Source organism: Monodelphis domestica, chromosome 5 (genome assembly GCF_027887165.1).
Source record: "Monodelphis domestica isolate mMonDom1 chromosome 5, mMonDom1.pri, whole genome shotgun sequence".
In the NCBI taxonomy this organism is placed as follows: domain Eukaryota; kingdom Metazoa; phylum Chordata; class Mammalia; order Didelphimorphia; family Didelphidae; genus Monodelphis; species Monodelphis domestica.
This window is the reverse complement of record NC_077231.1, coordinates 102939612-102963305: the sequence shown is the minus strand read 5'-3', so window position 1 is coordinate 102963305 and position 23694 is coordinate 102939612. Positions and strand designations below refer to the sequence as shown.

At 46.8% G+C, this 23694-nt stretch overlaps 1 protein-coding gene across 5 annotated transcripts in view; it reads right to left on the bottom strand.

Moving 5' to 3' along the window:
* The window catches only part of CACNA1I (calcium voltage-gated channel subunit alpha1 I), a 172792-nt gene that overhangs the window by 106707 nt on the left and 42391 nt on the right, over nt 1-23694 (bottom strand). For 4 of the 5 annotated variants that reach the window (XM_056798972.1, XM_056798973.1, XM_056798974.1 and 1 more), the window contains 3 exons: nt 9237-9396; nt 2110-2425; nt 785-877 (listed from right to left, as the gene is read on the bottom strand). In XM_056798972.1, the coding sequence (XP_056654950.1) occupies nt 785-877; nt 2110-2425; nt 9237-9396 (569 nt within the window). Of the gene's footprint in view, nt 1-784; nt 878-2109; nt 2426-9236; nt 9397-14703; nt 14939-23694 lie in introns of those variants that run through there. The other variant, XM_056798976.1, reaches the window with a different exon arrangement.

The following is a 23694-nucleotide window of genomic DNA, read 5'->3' as shown; positions in this document are numbered from 1 at the left end:
AAGAGTCTTGAAAAGTGATTTAACTTGCTTGTGGCCACACAGCCAGGACATCTCGATCTATTCCACCATTATATCTTCCAGTAATAATAACAATAATAAAGTTTGTGTTCCTATTGCACTTTGAAGCTTGCTAAATGATTGACAACATCTACCTTCCCATTTGATCTTTCCAACAACCCAGTGATTATCCAGGCCATCATCCAAACCTTCAGCCACCCAAGAGAACATAAGCTCCCTGAAATCAAGGCTTCTTTCTGATCTGCTTAAGAAAGCAAATGGACTTGAATTTCTTCAGATCCTTTCCTCATCCCAAATCCTTGTTGAGACTCTCAGAGAGGCCCCCCTGAGCAAAGGCCAGGAGGGATGGGAGGAGGGGAGAAGAGCCTTAGGGAGTAGGGTTGAGCCCTGCCCATCTGGGGCACAGGCCAATGGAGAATAGGAGCAGGAGAAATGATTTACAGCAAACTCAGCCCAGGATGAAAAATGGTAGTAATCAGAACTAATGGATGCCTTTTAGCCATTGCCCAAAACAAGTGCCTTCAATCATTGTCTGACTGGTTGAGTTTTAAAATAATGCTTTGGACCTTCCTCTTTCTTGGTTTCCCTCTTCCTCTCAAAGTGAGCCTCTCTCCATTTTGGAAGGATTACCAACTGGCCAGACCCAATGTTTCCAGGATCTGGAAATCTCCCCTCCCAAAGGACTCTAGATTGGGAGCCCCTCACCCTGGGTCTGACCTTGGGGCCCCGAAGCCTATGATCCCAGATCCCCTCCCAGAATACTTACTATAATGAGCAGAATGAAGTAGATGAAATTGTAGAAGGAATGGGCATCCATGACATAGTACATAATTTCAACCCAGCCTTCCAGGGTGATCACCTGTGAAGGGAGGAAGAGAAGAGGGAGAAAGAAATGAAGGGAGGGTAGTTGTTGGTGCCCTGTGCCCAGAGAAAGGTCAGCCTGAGTATGGTCCATTGGTAGGATGGGTGCTCTAACCCTTCCCTATGGAAAGCCTGGCTGCCTCCTCCCTAAGAAGTCTATTGACGAATGACCAGTAGCCAATGGGCACGGCTGCTTCCAGGTTATTGGTTGTTACTCTTCTATTCTGGGAAGCTTCCCAGGGCCAGCAGCTCAAACTTGCTTCTTAGATGGCTACTTCATTTGAGTTGTCCTCAGACTGTAAGAACCTTGTGGTCAGGGCAATGTCTTTTCTTTAATAGGTACCTCAAAGACCCAAGAGTCAGGATCAGAGAATTAGATTAGAACTAAGGTCACTGAGGCCAGGAAGGTCAGAGTTGGGAGGGCTACAGGGGAGGTCAGTCTTGGGTCAGCCTTAGAACAGAGAATATTAGAGTTAGAAGAGGAATGTTAGCTAATGGTTCTTATTTCTCTTGGACTTAAAATTTTACAAAACTCTTCCCTCTCATCAACCCTACAAGGTGGACAATCTAAGTATTATCACCATTTTAAAGATAAGGAAACAGACTCAGAGAGGTCAACTGATTTTCCTATGGATCTCCATCTAGGAAGTGACAGAGGTGGGTGGCTCTGGGGTCCACATACTGGAATATAGCCATCATGTTCTCACCCTACCTCCACTGGAGGTGATATTTGGAGGATATGGTCTAAAGGAGACATCACAGACATGGGCCCTATGTGGACAGGCAATATATTATAAATCACTGAGACTTTGAGAGGACACCAGAGGAAGGGTCATAAGATCACAGATCTAGGCCTGATAGAGACTTTTTACCAGCTTGTCCAACTCTTTTTTACACATAGGGAAACTAAGGACTTACCTGAAGTCACTTAAGTGGTAAGTGGCAGAGCTAGACTCTTACTAGTTCTAACCCTAGGTTCTCTTTGCACTCTACCAGACTGGCTCTATGAAGGGACACCCTAATGGGAGGAATGGATGTGCCCTGCTATTCATCCATTTTTGCCCACTTCCCAGTCCTGTAGAAAACCAACCCTGCAAAGGGCAAGCCATTGATTTGCTCCTTTGTGTAGCCCACTAAACACTAGGTCCTTCTTTTCTACCACTACTTCCAAGCTGTCCTGCTTCTGCCCCATCCCCACCACTGAACCCCCACTGAAGGTTGGGCCATCACCTGGAATATGACAATCCAAGCATAGCCAATGTTGTCAAAGTTGATGGCGCCCTTGTGGGGGTTGGCATTGCCTGTTCGGCACACATTATAATAGCGATTCCAGTTGACACACATCCCACTGACGTTGAAGTCCTGGTGAGCCGCATTGTAGTAGGCAAAGTCATCTTTGCTCAGGCAGCACTCATGGCCCTGCTCCTTGAGGGGTGGGATCTCATGGCAGCCCATGATGCCATTGTCCCCTGAGAGTGAACAGATGAAGGGCATCTCATCATCCTCTTCTGGCTGGTAGTAGGGAGGCAGGTTAACATCTCCTTGTCTGACAAAAGAAGAGGGAGAAAAGGTGCCATCATCTCCCTGCCGGATGCTCAACTGGGAATACAGAAGGGGAGGATTGAACCAGAATCCTCTGCCTGACAATAGGCTCACACAGCCCCACTCAGAGAATCAGGAAAAATCCATTATAGTCAGGATGCTAGGGGGAGACTCAACCATTCATTCACTCATTTATTCATTTACGCAACCATTCCTTTGTTCTTTCACTTGCCTATTCATTCCTTTACTTATTCATTTGCTTGCTAATTTATCCATCCATTCCTTCACTCCTTCACCAATTCATTCATGAAACAAGTGCCTACTCTGATTGGTGCTGAGAAGATACCAAGTTTCGGTGCCTCTGTCCTTTTGGAACTCCTAGTCTGGCAGGATGGGAGGGATAAGACGCAAACACAGGCAATGTTAATATACAACATTCTATAAGTGTTTAAGAAAGAAGTGTGATACCAGAATATGTGAGGAGCCACAGGAGGGGGGGGCTGCCTCACCTCATGTAAAGTGCCCTCTAATCATTTGATTTTTTTAATTGTGTGCTCAGGACCATTCTATTTTGAGAAGGAATTAGTCAAGCTGAGCCAAGGTAAATGGAATTTAGTGTTGTAATCACATAAAACTTATAACAAAATTAATTTCATCTATTATGTGTGTTTACTTTTTTGCAGGTCAGACTTGTCATCAGAATAATATATCAGAGCAATGTAGAGAATTCCCAGTGTGGATAGTTTTTTTCCATCAAAGCCAATCAGACCTTCCTCTGCTAAGTAGAGTCCTCAAGTATAAGAGGGGTCAGTGAGCATGTTTGTTTTTAAGTCAATAACTATTTCAGTATGATTGCTTTTCTTTATAATCCTATGTACTTTGTGCATTTAAAAACATGATTCTGAGGAATTCCCAGGCTTCACAAGACTGCCAAGGAGACACAGTATAGACAAAAAGCTTAGTCCCCATCTTAAATGAAGCAACTTAGCCAAATTACAGATAATAGGTATAAGAGGTAAAACTTGAACTCAGATCTTCACAACTGAAGCCAACTTTCTCCCCAGTATGCCACCAACACTGTCTCTTGGATACTATTTTTTTAAACCCTTACCTTCCATCTTGGAATCGATACTATGTGATTGTACAATAGGGGTTAAATGACTTGCCCAGGATCACACAGCTAGGAAGTTATATGAGACCAGACTTGAACTCAGGATCTCCCATATCCAGTCCTGGCTCTATCCACTGGGCTACCAAGCTGCCTCCTAGATGCTATTATTAATCCCTATTTTATAGGCAAATACATTGAAGGTCTTGCATATATATTAAATATATTAGTAGTAGAATTATGCTATAATAATAAATGCAAACTAAGGAGCAGAAATGTCAGTATCAGGTCATCAGGATGGAGCTAGCTAGTTCTACCCACTGTACTATATTGTCTTTCACACAATAATATGCACACACATGTGTGTACATATATAAATCAGGTCACCCAGTGGAGAGAGAGCATAGAACTTGGAGTCTGGAAGATGAGTCCATTTAACTTTGATATTTATTAGCTGTTCAACTCTGGGAAAGTCATTAGAACTCTTTTAGCTTCAGTTTCCTCATCTGTAAAATGGGGATGACAATAGTCCCTCCCTCCTGGGGATGTTATAAGGATCCAATACTATCTATCAATCAATTAATATTTATTCAGTACATGTGCCAGGCACTGTGCTAAGAGCTTTACAAATATTAACCTCATTTGATCATCACAACAACCCTGAGAAGTGGGTGTTATTATTTTGTTTAAAAACCCTTCCCTTCCATCTTGGATTCAAGACTATGTACTGATTCTGAAGTAGAAGAGTAGTAAGGCTAGGAAGCGGGGGTTAAGTGACTTGCCCAGGGTCGCCCAGCTAAGAAATGTCTGAAGTGGGATTTGAACCCAAGTCTTCCTGACTCCATAGCCATCCTTTTATTCACAACTCTCCATTATCATAAATTACAACTAAGTTGCTTTTCTGAATTTGAGGAGGAAGTTTCTACCCCAGGGAGTTCCCTATGCCAGTGAAATCTCCTCTTCCCCAATTGTAAATGGCCTATGGAAGCTCACACTTTCAGCCAGTCTTCTTTCTTGACAGTGAAGACCCCGGCATACCTGCCCCTGGACCCTTGGGAGGTGGGGTCCTGGGGAAGAGGAAGACACTCTCTGCCTGGGGCAAGCTTATGGTTTCTGGAAGGTGGGGGTGAAGACATCAACCAACAAGCTATACACACACACTGGAAACAGGGAGAGCTGCAGGTAGAGACAGGTGAGCTGTGGGCCTGCGAAGGAGCCCCTGGGCTGTGAGCTTCCCCTTCTGTGGCTTTCCAAGAGGCTGTTCTTCTCCAAGTTACCTCCCTTTCTAGGCTGCTGACCACTCTGTGCAGCCCAGGGACCTCTGCACATCCAAAGCCCCCATACTGGACCCCCAGCCAGACCTGCCCTCATTATATGAATCCCAATGTCCTCTCCCTCCTCTACTTAAAAAGAAAGGAAACAATCTACTCACTCAGAGCCTAGAGCTCAACTAGGTGTTTAGAGAAAGCAATCCCATCAAACTCCAAAAAGTCCCAGGCTTGAAGTGAAGATCTGGGTTTGAATGCTGCCCCTGCCCCAGCATGGCTGAACCCCATAGGTCTGGCATTGAACAAATCTGTACCCCCCAGTTCATAAGGGTGTGCAAACCTTAGAGACAGAGCTCTCTCTCTCTCTTTCACACACACACACACACACACACACACACACACACACACACACACACTCACATTCTCTCTCTGTCTCTGTGTCTCCCGCTCTCTGTCTCTGCCTCTGTCTCTGTCTTTCCCTCTCTGTCTCTGTCTATCTCTGTCTCTATCTCTCCTTCCCTCTCTCTGTCTCTACCTGTCTATCTGTCTGTCTCTCCCTCTCTCTGTCTCTGTCTCCACTGCCTCTTGCACTCCCAACCCAGACAGTTCCCTCTAGAGATCCCTGGGGGCCTTCTCTTCCCATCCCTCTGCCAGCCAACCCTCCCTGGTCCTCCCTCTCACTCCCTTCTCAACAGCTCCTGGGATCCCAGAATCTGCTGGTTGGTGCCTGGGGAAAGACACTTGTCAAGATTGCTCTGTTCTGGTTTTTCCCAGGATGAACAGGGACTGCTGTTAGCAGGGATTGCAGAGAACAAAGGGACACACAAAATGGGCTATAGTCATTTGACCAGATTTATCAGAGAAGCCAGATAATCCTAGGGTTCCACTAACAGATAATTAGTGTCCGGAATGAAGAGCATTGACTCTGGGCTCAGAAAACGTGGATTCCAATTTTGCCTCTGTGTGATCTTGGACAAGTCACTTAATTTCTGTTTCAGTTTCCTCATCTGTAAAATGAAGTGACTGGATGGCATGGCCTGCGAGCTCCCTTCCATCTCTAACTGATAGGTGATCCTATAAAATGAGGGACTCATTGCCCTTTAGCATAGTCATGCTATGCCTCACATTCTATGCCAACTTAATTATATGAGAAAAGTGAAGATGATTATTATCCTTTTGACCCAATGATCTCTTGACTAAGCATGTCCTCCAAGGAGGTCAAAGTCAGAAAGAAAGGACCCATGTACACCAAAATATAAAGGAGAATATACTTTGGGGAAACATGACCCTTTAAAGAAAATGGGAGCCCAAAGTGAGCATACAAATTGTGATCTAGGAATATGAAGGAAGATGATCATGCCCCCAAGAAATGAGGACGATGAAGATTTCTGAGATGTCTGGAGAGATCTGGGAGCTCCAAAGGACCAAGAAAATGATTTACAGTGGTCATAAGGACATAAACAAAAGGTAACCCTAATGACAAGTGAGTTTGGATGAAAAAAAGCAATGAACAATCTTGATTAGAAAGATGGTGAACTACAGGGGCAACATACGCCTTACGTTGTCATATGGGGAACACTGGGGGGGCTAGGTGACCTTTAAGATCTCTTTCAATTTGGGGACTGTATGAATCTGCATTGCCTTGACTGTAAGCTACCAATGATATTCCACAATCATGGCGGGCAGAGCAGTCACTGTTTCTAATGATGCGCCATTGTTGAACTCATCAACAAGGGCCCTATCCATGGACCCTTTGGTTTTTCCTCTCTAGCTAGGCTAATTTAATTGCTACCACACACACACACACACACACACACACACACACACACACACACACCCCTCTGCTGCCCCAGAGTCTTCTGACATGGCTCTAGAAAACATCTGGAAGTTGTGTTCGGCTCTGTTTTATTTTAGAAAGGACGTTGACGAGACGATGCACATGCCAAGAAGGATGGAGGCAGAGCTGGCAGGCTTATCCAATTTTGAGGTGACATGAAACTGTCAGGGACATATAAACATTCAGTGACAGAATCCGGATCTAAAAAGATCTTGACAGCCTAGAACAATGGCCAGATCTATTAATATAAAACACAATGCGGATGATTGTAAAGGCTTCTACTTGGGTTATGAAAAAAACCAACGATGCTGCCAGTACAAGAGAAAAGAGATGTGACAAGGCGCCAGTTCATATAAAGAAGACCTCGGAGTGCACACCGACTGCAAACTCAATAGGCATCAGCCGTAAAATGTGACCGCCCAAGCTGCTAATGTGGATTGAGGTCACCTTGACAGAACCATCATGTCCAGATCATGGTGGGTGATTTTCTACTCTCCCCTACCCTGGCCAGACCTCATCTGGAGGACTGTGGACCTTTTGAGGGACCATATATTGGGAAGTCAGAGAGCAACAAGGACTGTGAGAAGTCTGGCCACTAGAAGGTGTATAGAGCACTTACTGGACCTAAAGTCTGAAAGACTTGAGTTCAAATCTCATCTCGGGCACTTACTAGCTATGTGATCCCAGGCAAATCACTTTACTGCTGTCTGTCTCAGTTTTCTCAGCTGTAAAATGGGAATCATAATAGTACCTACTCCCAGAGTTGTTGTGGAAAGCAAATGAGAAAATATTTGTAAAGTACTTAGCACAGTGCACACAGCAGGTGCATATAAATACTTGTTCCCTCTCTCCCTCTGCCTCCCCCATGAGAATAGTTTGAAGGAATAAGAGTATTCTGTCTAGAGAAGACTTTACAGAGCCTTGATTAGTGTGTTTGAGGGCTGCTGGGTGATAGAGGGATTAGCCTTGTTCTGCTTGGCCCCAGAAGACAGAACAAGGAACAAAGTTGCAGAGACAGAACACATTCCTGTATAAGAAGAAACTTCTGAGCTATTGAACAAAACTATCTCCAAATAGAATTGTCTATCTTGGGAAATAGTGAGTTTTCCATCAATGGTGGTCCTATGGTAGAAGCTGGCTGGTCAGGTTTGTTGTAGGTGAAATTTGTGGGTCAAGTATGAGATGAGCTCCATAGAGAGAGCAGCCAGAGGAATAAACTAGAAGTACTGGCTCCTGTGGCACATTTATTTAGATGAAGGATGAAGCATCCAAGGTGTGGGACCACTTTTGTTCATGATTAAAGGTGAATGAAAGATGGAAATCCCGGGAGCTGAGCTGGTTAAGGAACTGAGAATCCAAGATGTTTGAAGGGTGTCACAGTTAGGATGAAATGAGCTAGTGGACTACAGTTTCAAGGATCTGGACAGAATGAAGTGACCTTGAAAGAGAGGTGGATTCTGGGAGATGGTGGCCCAGGGAGAATCTGAAAGCAGCAGCAAGGATTGAGAAGTCTGCCAACTCCTCCTCCTAGCCCCTAGCTGTCAGGAAATGTGGAAGAAGGGAGCAGTCATGCTTGGAGAGGAGGCCAAGAGCTGTCATGTCTTCAAGAGAAAGCTAGCCTGGGTGGAAAGGACTGGAGAAAAAGAGAGCAGAGGTCAGAGATGTGGAGCTGAAATGAACTGCAGGTGAGATCCTGTGAGATCAAGGAACTTTCCCAAGGTCACATAAGTAATGGTGGTAGAACCAAGATTCAAATTCAGGTATCCTGACTCTCGACCCATCAACTTTCCACTACACTGATCTCAGAGTATGTAGTGAAAAGGAAGGGCAGAGGAGATAGTGGCTGGAGAGAGATGGAGGAACGGATAACGGTGGCTAGTGTGGCCATCAGGGAACTGCTTGGGTCATTTATCACCATTAGGCAATCTCACACTGATACTTGAGGATTCAATGAGATAATATTTGTTATAGTGCTCAGCCCAGTACCTGATGCATAGTAGGGACTTGAGTGTTTCCTTCCTTCTTTCCTTCCTCCCTTCCCTCTTCCCCCCTCCCTCCCTCTCTTCCTTCCCTCCTTCCTTCTCATGGGGAGAGGGGCCTCAGGAGAAGCAGCTCATTCAAGGAGCATCTATAGTTGACTGTGTGTTTATTTGTTTCTGGAGGTTGTGTTTGTGTTTGTGTGTGCACATACATATGGACTCATGTGTAAGTATCTTTCTATTATTTATCAATGTCTATCCCGAAAGGCCTAGCAGAGTACTTTGTTCACAGTCGGTGCTCAATAAATGTTGGCTTGAATTGTGGCTGTTTGTGTTTGGATGTTATTCCTCTTACTATATTCCCAGCTCCATCTTTTCTAAATTCGGGGTCTCCCTTAGCCAAGCCAAAGTGCTCTCCACAGAGTAGGTGTAACTAAGCACTTATTGGTGTGCTGGTTTTGATTTACAACCAGCCTGGTGTGGCCCCTGAGGCCTCTGGATCCCTGAGAGGAAGCCACTGCCTGGGTGGAAGAGCCGGCCTTCCAACCCCTCCAATTGCCAAATGAGCAGTTCCAGGGCCTGGAACACAGAAGTTGCTATCTAAATGCTTCTCATTTACTCACATGGTGAAGTTCTCCTCCAGGAAGCAGCGGTTGCGAAGGAGGCCAGCCCACAGCTGCACACCAATGATGCCAAAGATGAAGAAGACGAAGAAACACAAGAGTAGCACATTGCCCAACATGGGCAGGGTGTCCAGCAGCAAGTTCACAAGGATGCGCATACCTGCAGAGGAGAAAAAGGAGGGGGATGCAGGAAAGGAGGGAGGGGAGAAAGGGAGAGGAAGAGAGGGAACAAAGAAATAAGGAAAGAGGAAAGGAGGGAAGGGAGAGGGTAGCATCAGATGGAAACAAAGCCCAAGGCAGAGGAATGAAGAATGAGAGCTCATGTCATCTCCAGTGAGGTTGCTCCTCTTCCCATATGGAGAGAGTCATTTCAGTGGGTCTTCTGTCTCCCATTCCCCCATCCTCCTCCTAAAAACCCCAGTGAGGATGATAGAAAAGGCTCTGAAATCATGCAGCATTTCAGCCCAAGCTCTCTCTCTCTTCTGGCACCCAGACCAAAGATGGGTATCCCAGAAGGGCAGACTTGGCAGCATGCTCCATTTTTACACCAGAACCCATTATCCAAGCAAGGTGGGAATGAGCCACCAGCTGCTCCCTTTTCACCTGAAATCACAAACCTGGAAGGAATCAAGTTTAGTCTAACCCTCCACCTGTTGAGAAACTGGGACCCAGAGGGGGAAAAAAAATTTTACCCACAATTATAAAGCTGGATAGGACTCAGAGACCATTGAGTCCAGCCTTCTCTTTTTAAAGAGTAAAGTGACTTGCCCAGGGTCAGACAGCTACTAAGTGTCTGAGGATGGATTTGAACTCATGGATGAACAGGATGAATCTTCCTGATTCCACATCCAACACTCCATCCACCATACAAACCAGCAGTCTAGATACAAGCTGAGCTTTATCCAAATAGTTCTCAGAGGACAGAATCTACTGTTTGTCCAGACCCTAGCTTGACCACAGGACAAGCTCTTCTCAATGGTGCTCAAGATGGTATTGAGGTAACAAATAATGGGAGGGGGATGAGAAATGGGAGTCAGAGAGAAATGAGGGAGGAGGCTGGTGTCCTTGGCCAGAATTCTGTTTGTTTGGGGGCCAATGACGGCATCATTATTAACGAGGTTAATTATTTGGGATCTGGATCCTTGGCTCCAACTACCGAGTGCTTATGGATCAATAATTAATGCCCACCACCAACTTCTGCCCCTGAAACTAGGTCAGTCTCCTCCTGGGGAAGGGGGCGTAGCTTCTCTCCAGGCCCCAGAATGAGCCAGGAAGCTGGCCCAGATCTGAGTTTAGACTCTGCTCCTCCTCCCCCCATCCTTCCATCCCTCCCCAACAGGGAAACCTTCACTGGGCTGAGGTTGGGGAGGGGGAAGACATTCAATGGAAACGGAGTAGAAAACTCTCTTCATGAGAACTCCCAAAGAACCAGAGCCACTGGCCCATACAGATTTCCTCTTAATCCTCAGTCTTAGCTGCCCCTCGTGGGCAAAGCCCTCCCTCAAAAGAAAGGTTCCACTCTTTTCCCTCAATTAATTATACTTTCTCTTCTTCTATGGGGATATGGAAATTCGGGAAGAAGATAATGAAATTCTGGAAGACCTCTTCTGACTCTTCCTCATCCTCAAAGGATTCCCTCCCACTCCCCTCTCTAAAATTCTCCTTCTTGTTCCCTTCCTCTTGGTGCCCAGGGAATTCCAAGGCCTTTAGGCAATCCATGGAGTCCAGACCGTAATTAGCTAATTAGCGATTTGTAACCAGTTCATTACTTCTGCTGCCAGGGAAAAGGGGAGCACTGGAATTAGGCGTCAGGGAAGACCCTGGAGGCCCCAGTTAATCCTCTTCTTTATGGCTCTGGTCAAGTAATTAGCTAAGTCAGGTTGGGCCTCTTACACTGTGTCACCAGTTCTCAGGGGGGCCCAGGCTAGAACCCACAGAAGGAAGGAAGACTAGCAGAAGAATGAAAGAGAAAAGATGGAAAGAAAGAGAAGGGAAAGGAGGGGAGACAGTAAAAATCAGAGAGGAAAATTGGAAAGGAGACTGGAGAAGATGGGAGGGGCCCCAGTGCAGTATATTAATAGAGTGTGATGGAGAGCATACTGGACTTGGAAGCATGAGTTCAAATCCCATGTCAGATGCTTGCTGACTGATGCTAGCAAATAATTTCTCTGAACTTTAATTTCTTCTTCTGTGAAATGGAGGTACTAATCCCCCATCCCATCTCTTATGAGATAGTATATGGGGGTTGCTCCACAAACTTCAAAGGCTGTATAAATCAGAGCTATTCTCTTAATTATGGGACAGCTGGGTGGTGCCATGGACAGAGTGCTGGGTCTGGAGTCAGGAAGACTCATCTTTCTGAGTTCAAATCCTGCCTCAGACACTTAATAGTTGTGTGACCCTGGGCAAGTCACTTCTTCACTATTTGTCTCAGTTTCCTCATCTGTAGAACTGGAGAGAGAAACCACAGACCACTCAAGTATCTTTGCCAAGAAAACCTCACATGGGGTCATGAAGAGTCAGACATGACGGAAAATGACTAAACAACAATAAAAATTCTCTTCATTGGGCCCGTTTTTGATTTCCTCAATGTGTGGGGAACTTCCAGTCCAGGACACTCCCTTTACCAGTGGAGTCATCTGGGGAGCACTGAGGGATTCATTCTGATCTGGGCAGCTCCCTTAACCTCTAAGGGAGGATGTGGCAGAGGTGACCCTTGCAGAAGGTTCTCCCTGGGGCAGGAACCCAGTTGTTGCCTTTTCTATCTGCTCCTCCAACAGCTGCCTCCTAAGCCATTATGATGACATTTTAAAAAGCCATCTGGATACTCCCTCACTCTCAAGGTCAAGGTCAAAAAGCAGAAGCAGACACTTGGAAGGGACCTTCTAATGCCGAGTTTATTTCCCTCTTCTGGGTCCTGTCCCCCTTGGGCAGTCAGCCTGGGGATGCCCATGAGCGCTTCTCAAAGTCTTGTGTATGAATGCATAAAGTAAATCCAGAGGGGGGAGATCTAGTGAAATTCCCCCATCATTCCTTTTTTAGGTTCACAGGCTCCAGGTCCAAGCCTTTGACAGGCAGAGGGTCAGAGCTGGAAGGGGCCTTGAAAATCAAAGGTGGAAACCAAGTCTCAGACAGGGGAAGGTACTTTGGCCAGTTCATCCGAACACGACATAGCAAAGCCTGGCCTCTTTCCACTGTTTTTCTGTCAAATCCAAGCCTCATCAGAAAAGGAATGCCCTCTGGAACATCCTAGAAGAATGATCTTCCAGGATGTGTTTGGAGATTTCCAGGAATGGAGAACTCACTCCCCTATTACCCTTCTCCTGGCCAGAGGAATTCTCAGATAGGTATCTTTTTTTTTTTATAGAAGTTCCCTAAGGTGAATGAATGCCCTTGAGGTCTGGTTTCAGGGAAGCTGGGGTGTGTATTGTGAGGGGGAGGTGGGTCCCCTGAGGACCCTTAGCCAAAGGGGATCCTGGAAGTGGGCTGGATGGACCTCAGCTCTGCCTGGAGTGGAATGGGAGAGACCAAGGGAAAGGCAGGGCTGAGAGCTAGGATAAAGGTGAGCTGGCACAAAGCTGGTGTAAATATTTATAAAGCATCTAGAAGCTGGAAGTTGTCGTGGCAGTGGTAAACAGAGAATTAGGGTCACTTTGCCTGTCCCTCCCCCACACATACATCCAACAGCTTCCCCTCCCTGTACGTGCTGGGAGGGTGGAAAGGTGGAAAAGGACAGCTATGACGGCCACTCAGAGCTGCAGAAAACATCTGCAGGGCACCAAGTATTCCATAAAGTCTTTCCTGCCTCCTCCTCCATTTTTCTTTCCCTTTCTGCCTTCTCTCACTCTCCTGGACCTCCCCAGCCTCCCTGCCCCATTCCCCCCTTCTCTGTGCCCCAGCCTTGACTGCCAATTCCCAATTCTCATTCTCATCCCCCAGGGCCCCTTCAGTCCCAGGTATTTAGAGCTCAAAGGAGCCTTATAGATCATCTACTCTAACCCTACTTTTGTTTTCACAGATGATAAGACTGAGGCACAGAGAGCAGAAGCAATCTGCCCAAGGTTACACAATTACTAAGAAGCAGGCCTTAAATTCGAACCCAGACCCCAAAGCCAGATGCTCTTTCCCCAGGATGCCTCATTCCTTTGGCTTCACAGCCTTGTCTCTTGGGGCAGGGGCATCTACCTTCCTCATTCCTGGAGCTGGGAGGAAGGGCAGTTGCACAGCCTGTGATCTGTCTGTCTGTCTGTCTATCTGTTGGATTATTGTGATAGATAGGGGCAAAGCTCAGTGAAACCTGTTTAAAACTACCCAGATTGGTGGAGGGCGTGGGAGCCTTCAGAAGGAAAGAGGAGTGGCCCTGCCCTGATCAGGACCCAAAGGGAGCGACAAGAAATCTAAAACATGGAGGATGCTGGGGCTGGGGGCTGCGTACCCTACTCCTTGTTGGTCTCCTCCTCACTCAGGATCTCAGGTAGAGGGCAGAGGAACTATGTCGCAATGCCAGTAGGGAAGGAAGGCAAAGCACCTAGTCAGCCCCTTTCCCACCTTCCCACCCCCAGCTTCTCCAAAGTAGAGAGTGGGAGCTTCCTTGTGCTTCCCCACCCCCTGCAAAGGGGAGGGAGGGACCTGGTGGCAGCACTAGCTGTCCTTCAGAACATCCTTTCTTACCACAAATCTAGGATGACTCTCAGCTCAAAACAAATTTGTTCCCAAACCTACAGGATAAGGACAATAACAGTAACAACTCAAATTTCCACAGCACTTTAAAGTTTGCTCAGGACTTTCCATGTTATCTCATTTGAGCACCAAAGCAACACTGAGAAGTAGGTGCTATTATTATCATCCCCATTTTACAGATGAGGAAATCGAAGCAAATAAGATTAAGTGACTTGCCCAGGATCACACAGCTAGGAATGTCTGAGGACAGATTTTGAACTTAGGTCTTCCTGATACCCTCTCTCTGCAAGTTAGCACTGAGCTGCTACCATGAGGGTCTCACTGAAAAATGGCTCAGGCTCTCTCTTACTCTAGGGGCCTGTGAACTTATTGTTGTGTTGATGTTTTTAAAATAGGAATCCAATATATTCTGTTTCTTTTGCAATTCTAGCAAAGTGTTGCAATAGATCAAGTGCTGAGCTGGGAGTCAGGAAGACTTGAGTTCAAATCTAGCCTGAGATACTTCTAGCTGGGTGACCTTGGACACTCAATCTGGTTTACATCAGTTTCCTCAACTGTCCGATGAGTTTGAGAAGAAAGTGGCAAAGCATTTCAGAATCTTTGTAAAAAAAAAACCCAAATGGGGTCCTAAAGTGATAGACACAATTGAACATTATTTTATTTTATGCAAAAATATTCTGAGAAAAAATTCATGACTGTCAAGTCATGGTCCATAGCAGAAAAAGAAGTTTTGAGCTAATCAAATGAACTCCTCAGCATTCCTTGAACAAGCTCAGTCATCTCTTACCTCCTTGCCTTTGCTCGTCCAGCTTCCCTATGCAGGTATGCCACCTCCAACCCCTTCCTTAGCTCTGCCAGTTGAAAACTTCCCCACGTTGAAGGTCCAGCACAGAGGCTCTCTAACCTCTAGCAGCCAATTCGGGAGTCTCCTAGACAGAAGCGATCTTTCCTTCCCCTAAAGGTTTCCTCTATATCTCTCTCGGACTCCCATTCACCACAACTTTGTTTCTTTTGATAGGAGTTTGTACTGACGTTACTCTTAATGTTATAATAATAAATAAAGCATATTAATAAAACTATAACAAATAATCATCATTAGTCTTATCTAGACACAAAGCTCCTTGAGGGCAGGTACCCTGATTTCTGTACTCACTGATTTCAAAATAACAGAATCTCAGAGGTTGAAGGAAGCTCAGAGATCATTAAAATAAACATCCCTTCTTATCCCTTCTTCTAACATCTCTTACTCCCATGATGGGGAACTCACTACCTCCCATTTCTGCTTTAGGACAGCTCTAATTGTGAGAAAGTTTCCTTTCCTTCTTCAATTCATCCTCCATGCAGCTGTCACAGAGACGGTCCTAAAACATAGATCTGACCTGATCAGGCTTGCTCAGAAATCTCTGAGAATTCCCTATTGCTTCTGGGCTAAAATATTGGCCTCGCCATGTTATCTACCAACCTTTCCATTTGGGTTTGAGATACACTCTTTATCCCAAACTGCCTGGCTAGTTATTCCCCCTAGACAGCATGCCATCTTCTCTCTCCATCTTCCTATACTGGCTCTTTGCCCAGGCAGTCCCCCACATCTGGAACACAATCCATTCTCCCATCACTGTTTCCCACTCATGGTTCAGCTCAAATGCCGTCATCAACAGGAGGTCTTTCCTGATTTCGATGCCTCCCCCAAAGCTGGTAGCACCTCTCTACCCTAAAATGACTTTGGCTTTCTTGGTGTTTTGTTTACAGATTGCACCCCTCCTTCTCCAGAAGACTAAGTTCCTCCAGGGCAGGAGCTGTTCTCTTTCCCCTCAGTGTCTAGACAGTGCATGGCGCACTTTTTCGAACAGCCCTGTAATTTCTCTGGTTTAGGGAACACCCAGAGAAGAAACCCCCACTCCTGATGAAGCCCATCCCCTGCTCTGGGACTTATAAGCAAGGGCACCCAGAGATGAATTGACAGCCTAGCATCAATAGGTATCAGAGGCGAGATGTGGGCCCTGGGCTTCCTGACCCCCCAAGTCCAGTTCTTTTTGTTTGTTTGTTTTCAAGCCCTTCCCTGCCCTCTTAGAATCAATACTATATATTGGTTCCAAAGCAGAAAAGTGGTAAGGGAGGGGCAAGTGACTTGCCCAGCGTCACCCAGCCAGGAAGTGTCTGAGGCCAGACTGAACCCAGGACGTCCCATCTCCGGGCCTGGCTCTCTACCCACTGAGCCACCCAGCTGCCCCCCCAAGTCCAGTTCTAAGGCGCCCTCCCATTGTACTTCTTGGCCGGAAACACAATAGTCTTTGAATAAATGTTTGCTGAATCAGATTCGAGTTCCTGCCTCTTTCACTTTTACCCATGATCCAAGTTCTGCCCTAGGGGACCAAGGAAAACAAAGCGAATCTCACTTCCACATGACAGCCCTTTCCAACTCAGTGTGTCTAGTTTTCTGCTAAAAATCCCTCTGAGGCCTGACTTGCCTTCTTCTGGCTCTCCCGCTCACCTCCTCCGCGATGGGCGGGGGGACCAGCATCCACCCAAAATCAGGCCCGCTTTCTGCGTGCTGGGGGTGCCCGGGGAACATTTCTCAAGCTGAATGAGCCAAGTCCTGGGCACAGGGGCATCCCGGGCCCTTGTGAGAAGCCCTACCGACATACAGATGCTCGGGGTCTGCAGCACTCCTCGGGCCTCAGTTACGGGCTCCAGAGCCAAACCTAGACTCCAGTTATTATCAGCCCGATGAGTCCAATATGGAGGAGCCGATGGCATGGGTCTGGCCTTGATGGAGAAGCCGAGCTGCCCGGCTGGGAGGAGCAACCTTTCTTGTTCGGCTCCTGCCGTGGTGGCTCTGCTGGGTGAGTGGACTGAAAGGGAAGGGAGGGGGCAGGGAGAGGCTGGCTATTCTTGAGTGGCTTCGCCACCTTTGGAGACTGTTGTTCTCTCTCCAGACAGTCCCTGTCATTCTCGATTAGAGTGGCAGCCAGAGTGCCAGCCAGTTGGAGTGGAAACAGCCCAGCAACTGTGCCAGCCTTCACCTGGGGGAGAGCCTACAGGGGTGAGGTAGGAAGAGGAAGGGTAAGGGATGAGGATGGAAGAGCTAGGGCAGGAGATGGAAGAGGGCGGAGAGGGAGGGAGAGCAGGAGGTCACAATAGGGAAGGGAGATGAGAATTGGCAAGCAATAGATCCAGCCTGACCAGGCTGGCAAACCATGGCGTGCCACAGAAATGGGAATTGCTGTAGTGCATAGACTTGTTCAATTTAGAACGAACAGGGGCTTTAGAAATCATCTGTCCAGATATCTTGTTTTGATAGTTGGGGAAACTGAGGAAGGCCAGAAAGGTCAAAACACTTTCTTAGGGAACAGCTAGGAGGTTCAGTGGACTGAAAGCCAAACCTAGAGATGGGAGGTCCTGGGTTCAAATCTGGTCTCTAGCCCTTGCTGCTCTTCTGCCTTGGAACCAATATAGAATATTCACTCTAAGATGGAAGGTAAGGGTTTTTTTAAAAAAGATACTTCAAGTCACATAGCTAGCTAGCTATGTGGAATTCAAACCCACCTTCTCCAGGATTCATTCTGCCTCCCTAGACTACCCAGCACTCTTTGATTTCATCTCGCCACTAAAGTTCTCTTTAGATTCTTTGGGTTGGATTGAAGTTAACCCAGGCTTCTAGAAGGCTGTGCCAACCCAGAATGCAAGATCTGCTGGTTCCATAGATAGGTGATGGACCCTGACTGGGCATGGCCAGAGGACCAGTGTGGCCAAAGTTCACCATCAGGTTGACTTTGGGAAGTAGAGATAGCAGCAAGGAGGAGGAGGGGTAGAATGGATTATTCAACCTCAGCAAATGAGGATGACCATCACAAAGGGGTCTGCTTTGGTGGAGGGAGGTCCCAGAGGGACAAGATCATGGGTCCTCGGAGAACTGAAAGTGGGCATGGTGGTGTTTATGTAAAGAAGGTCTGGAAAAATGAGCCTCCTTTTAGGGATGATGGCGTGAGGCCCTCTCCTGTAATGCTTCATCAAGGCAGCAGAACTCTGCCTGGGGTTCTTGGCCTGAGGAACAGTTCTGTTGATTGGTAGTGGTCAGCCGCAAGGGTGGGGGGCCAATGGCTTCTGGCTCAACTCTCATTTGGCCTGATAGACTAGGGATGGGAGGGAGAGGAGCTGACTTTTGGCCAAGCCTCATTCGGGCTTTAAGCTGAATCTGAAGGGGAGAATATGGGGAGAACTGGACAGGATTCACGGGCAGGGACCCAGGCTTGGTCCAACTCCCAGCTCAGCTATTTACTGCTTTTGTGACCTTGAGGCAGCTACTTGGCTCCCTAGGAATCTTAATTTGACTAGAGATCACAGATTTAGGGATGACACAGACCTTAGAAGCCAGCTAATCCAATCTCTTCATTTTTTCAAACAAGGAAATTGAGGCTGAGAGAGATGAAGTGACTCGCCCCATATCCAATAGCTAAGTAACAAAGATGGGATCATAGGGTCATTGATTTAGAACTGAAAGAGACCTTGTAGACTATTGAGTCCATCCCTCTACATTCTGCAAATGAGGAAACTGAGGCACAGTGTCATATAGGATTCAAATCTTGGCCCCTCAACTCCAAAGCCAGCATTCTTCCCCTTGGACCACATTATACCTAGAAAAGGAGAGTATTTGATCCACTTCTCTTGAGGATCCTGCCAGCTCTAAATCCTAGTATCCCACTATAGTTTTCTACCCCACTCTTCCCTCCCATCTTCCTTCTTGCCCCTCTACAATGGGGAGAAAGCTGCAGATTCCAGTGACAGCCTTATAGCCAAGACAGAAAGACCTCCCTAAAGTTAGTGGGACCATTTTGAAGGGGAAGCAAGAAAATCTGATGGGAGTGGGAGGAGGAGAGACAGAGGGAAATGGCCAACATCTCTTCTGCCCTTCTCTGGTGCCAGTTAATCAAGGCCACAGCAGGGCACACCAGGGGGAGGGCAGAGAGAGAGAACATATGGTCTGTGGCTACCCATGTCAGAGCAGCTGGCACCTCGCCCAGGCTACAGCTCCCTTGGCAGGGATGAGGGCAGGAGATAACACGGAGAGGAGTTCAGCAGCTCTCTGCCAATAGGGTGGCCCGGTGCTTACCCTGGCCTCAACAAGAGAGTGAATTCAAAGGCAAAAGCCCTGGTTCTGAATGTACCCCAAACTCTAGCCAGGGAAAAGGCCTGGTTCCAGAGCCACAGGACTTCAAATCACATTTCTGACTGTAAGACCTTGGATAAGTCACATTTCCACTTCTTGGTTTTCTCATTTAGTAGAAGGGGATCAGACTAGAAAAAGAAGTTAGAGGCATAGTGGATAGAGAGTTGGACTTGGAGTCCAGAAGATCCAGAAGAATCCTGCCTCAAATTTTTCCCCGGGGTCAAGTCTCAGTTTCCTTAATTGGTAAAATAATAGACAGCTAGGTGTTGTAATGCATAGAGCACAGGAAGACTTGAAGAGTTCGAATCTGGCTTCAGACACTTAGTTGCTATGTGGCTCTAAGTGAGTCACTTAGCCCTGTTTGCCTCAGTTTCCTCATCTATAAAATGATCCAGAGAAGGAAATGGCAAAACACTGCAGGGTCTTTGCCAAGAAATCCCCAGTGGGGTCATGAAGAGTAACACAACTGAACAATAGCAAAATGAAGGAGATGGACCAATGACCTTTAAAGTCCTTTCCCCATCTGGCTCTCTGATCTAAGCCTCTGAAGCCCCCTTCAGCTCTACCCAGAAGGACAAAAATGTGTGTGCCAGGCACTATGCCTTTCCTGGTCTGTCTTATTTCCCTGTTTTCCCAGGTTTAAATTAGTTCCTATTCCACACTCTTTCGCGTCTATATCCTACTTTGTACACATATCTCCTTAGATTGTAAGCTCCTTAAAGGCAGGGATTGTCATTTGTCTCTTGATTTCCTGGGCACTTAGAACAATACATAGCACATAGCAGGTGCTTAATAAATGTTTATTGAATTAAATTAATTAGTGTTTTGAGCTCTACCAAGCACTTTCCCTATTACACAACCCTGCATGTTTGATGTTCTCAAGCTTATTAGGGAGTACAAGTGTCATTCTCTCCTTTTTTATAGAGGAAGAAACTAAGATTGAGAGAGGAAATAAATAAATCTAGAGGTAAGATTTGAACTCAAGACCCCTGTCTTTAAGTCTCCTTACACTCTCACTCTACCAGGCTGCACAGAAAACTGTCCTGCCCCACCCTTGATTGAGGTAGACTAATCTACCTCAACACCCCCCTCCCCCAGCTGGAGCTGGTCTGTCTATGCTCCCACCACCTGGCCTGGACCTTCCTTTTGACTTCTTGACTCTCCCTTATCCTACCAGAGTCCTTTGTGTATATTGTGCATCTTCCCCCTCCCCCTCCCACTCAAAAAAGCCTCCCTCTACTGCATGCCTCTTGGTGGTGTGGAGGTGAATCTGCCTTCTCAAAAGGTTAGCCAAAATAGCCCAAGCTCGGAGAAGTCTGCGCTGCCATCCATGACAGATTGTATGTGTTTATGGGTGTGTGTGCCTGTCATCCAAGGGCCAGGCTCCTGAAGAGTATGAGGATGGGTCACCAGAAGGCTGGCCACCAGCATCCGTGGAGACAGTGTGGACACTGCAGACATCCTAGCTCTGGATCAGCAGAGGATGCACTCATGCTGCCCAAAAAGAGAGAGGAAGGGTCCAGGGAGCCAGCCTCCTTCCGAGGACTGCCTGAAGAATTTGAAACCGAGGCTCTTCCCTCCCTTTGGATTCTAAAGTCCTTGAAAGCAGAGATGTGGTCTCCCACTTCTATATGCCCAGGACCCAGCCCAGAGCTTTACATAAAACAATTGCCTTATGGGGTCTCCAAAGATCAACCTCCTTGACTTACAGACTCCAAGAGAAGGGAAGTGAGTTGGTCCATGTGGCTGGTAAGAGCAGTAAGAATTGGAACCCAGGAGCACCGGCCCCAAAACAATCCTCTTTCCACAATATCTTGCTGCCTCCTGGCCAATGGTTAGTGCATTTCCCTGAGCTTTGACCTAGTCCAGCTCCAGTCCCCCATATAGTGTGCAAATTTCAGGAAGTTTTTTTCTCATATCTATCTGAATACTCCCTCCTACACATCAAAGCTGCCAGATTGCCACAGCTGGGGGAAAGAGGGTGGTGGGATGGGAAGGAGAAAGATGGAGAAGGGAGAAAGAGACCAGGAAGAGGAGAGGAAGGAGGGAGAGAGGGAATGATGGAGAGACTGTCATTTATTATCTCTGAGCTTCAGTTACCACCTCTAGTTCCTAAAAGGAAAGCAAATGCAAATGAAGCATTCTGGGACTTCCGTGTCTGAAGGTAACTCAGAGCTCACCTCTCCAACCCTGCAGGCATTTCTTCTCCAGAGTTCCTGCAGCAGGATGGTCAGCCAACCTGGGCTTAAATGCCTCCAGTAACAGGAGCTCACTTGGTCCCCCAGAGGCAGCCAGACAGCTCTGCTCTGTGAGAGCTCAGTTCTGCCTCCCTGTAACTCCCACCCACTGGTCCTGTTTCTGGAGATGCACACAGAAGCCCTTTTCCTCTTCCTCATGACAGCCCTCCAGATATCTGAAGACAGGAATGATGTCCCCACAAAGACTTCTCTTCTCTCTGCTGCATAAAGATGCCTGCTTTCATCCACCATTCCCCAAAGGAGAAGTGGATCATCCCCCTAAGTTCCCTTACAGTCCTGGGTCCTATGACCTTGGGGCAGCTTCCAGGCCCTAAAGCTTAAAGTGACTTTAGAGGTCATCAAACTCTAACCCCTCATTTTATAGAAAACAGAATCGAAACATAAAGGTGAAGTGACTCTCCCAAGGTCATACAGCTAATATGTAACATCCAGAATTTGAACCCAAAGTTATATTCCATATTCATTACCCACTTGCTCCTAAATAGAAGTTGTTTGTTGATGAATATGAAATTGACTTTAAATATATAAAACTTGGCATAAATGCCCAAGTTATGACCATTAAAGGTAGTGTAAAAATACAGAAAGAGTGATGAACTTGGAGCCACAGGATCCAAATTCAAATACTGATTTTGTCACTACCTATATGACCTTGGACAAATCATATGCTTCACTGGACTTCATTTTCCTCTCTGTAGAGTGAGAGTTAGATTAGATGATTATAAGTTCCCTCCCAATTTTCAATCAACAATTTTTATTGCCATCCATGACTCACTAGCCCCTCTATCCATCAGTACCTCCTAACCATGTCCCATCCCATCCCAACCACAAACCTGAGATGTTCAGACAGAGGCTATTCATGACAGAATCACCTGTTACAGCACTGCTCCCAATTCTAGTTATTGTGGTGATATTTTCCCCAAAATGATTGAGTTGGGGGAGGCCCCATTTATGGAGGAACCCCACAAGGTTCATTTGAGTCAGACTCCCTCAATTCCAACACTGGCCCTTTCCTCCTTGCTTACACTCCCTCAGCTCCCTTCTGTGGACCATGCTGGAGATGACCCTTCCTTGACAGGAAGGGAGTGGCTCATCCAGGATCCAAAAAAGGTCAGTAGACAATTGAGCTGCTCAGACTCTAGGTGTGACACGAACCCTACCTCTGCATCTCTCCCTACTTTGGTTCAGCTGTTCTTTCCCTGTCTCCATACTTGATGCTGAACCAGATGCTGAGACAGATGTTCTCCCTCAACACTCCCCTCCCCCTCCCAGCACTGACTGTCTTCCAGAAAGCTGAAGCCCCAGCACCATGGGTTCCACTCCATTTAAGATCCATTCCTTCTTGCCTTCATTTCCTCCCCCTCCCCTTTCTCCCTCTTGGCTGCTGTCCCATTTAGAAAAGCCCCTCTGAGGGTTATTAAGCCATATCGGCTCATTAGGAAGGGCAGCTATACTAATAGGGATGGCCTGGAGTGGGGTGGGGGGAGACCCAGGGAAGATTCAGGTGGTGAACTATGGGAAGGGGACAATAGCAGATCCTCAGTCATCCTCCCTTGCTGCTTGCTACCCAACCCCTGGCTTCATCTCCTCTCCCATCCTCTGCTGCTAAATTAACCCAACTATGGATTCTCAAAATCACAAATCCTGGCTGGAAGGATCATCTATTCTAATGTAGACCTGCCCAGGAAGCCCATCCTTAACATCCCCAACATGTGATCATTTAGCCTCTGCTTGAACACCTCCAGTGACAGAAAGCTCATTACCTCTAGAAGCAGCCCATTCCACTATGCAGTAGTTTGATTTGCTAGTAACTTGTGTCGATCTGAAATCTGTCTCTCTGAAACTTCTACCCAATGTTCCCATTTCTGCCCTTTGGGGCCAAGCAAAATGAGGTTAATTCTTTCTCCATATAACAGCCCTTTGAACACTTGAAAAGAGCTATCATGTTCCCCCTGAGTCTTGTCTCTTCAAAGCCCCAAACCCTCAGTTCCTCTAACTGATCCTTATATGGCCTGAGCCCAAGGACTGTCACCATCTTGGTTGCTCTGGGTCTAAACTTTCCATCTATGAAATACAGGACTTGAACCAGAAGACGTACCTCTAAGGTCTCTTTTAGCTCTAAATCAGCTCCCAGGACACCTTTGAGCTTGTAAAGAACTTTCCTAAAATGTGTCCCCCAGAATTCAGCACAATCTGCCAGATGGAGACTAATCCCAGTAGAGGACAATGAGATCACCACTTTTCTTGTCCTGTTCTGATTGAATGACTTTCTGAAAGGATGCCTATAGCTACACAGTAGGAAGGTAATAAGCGGCTCTCAAGGGTACATCAGAACCCATTGGCCTCATGGGGCTCA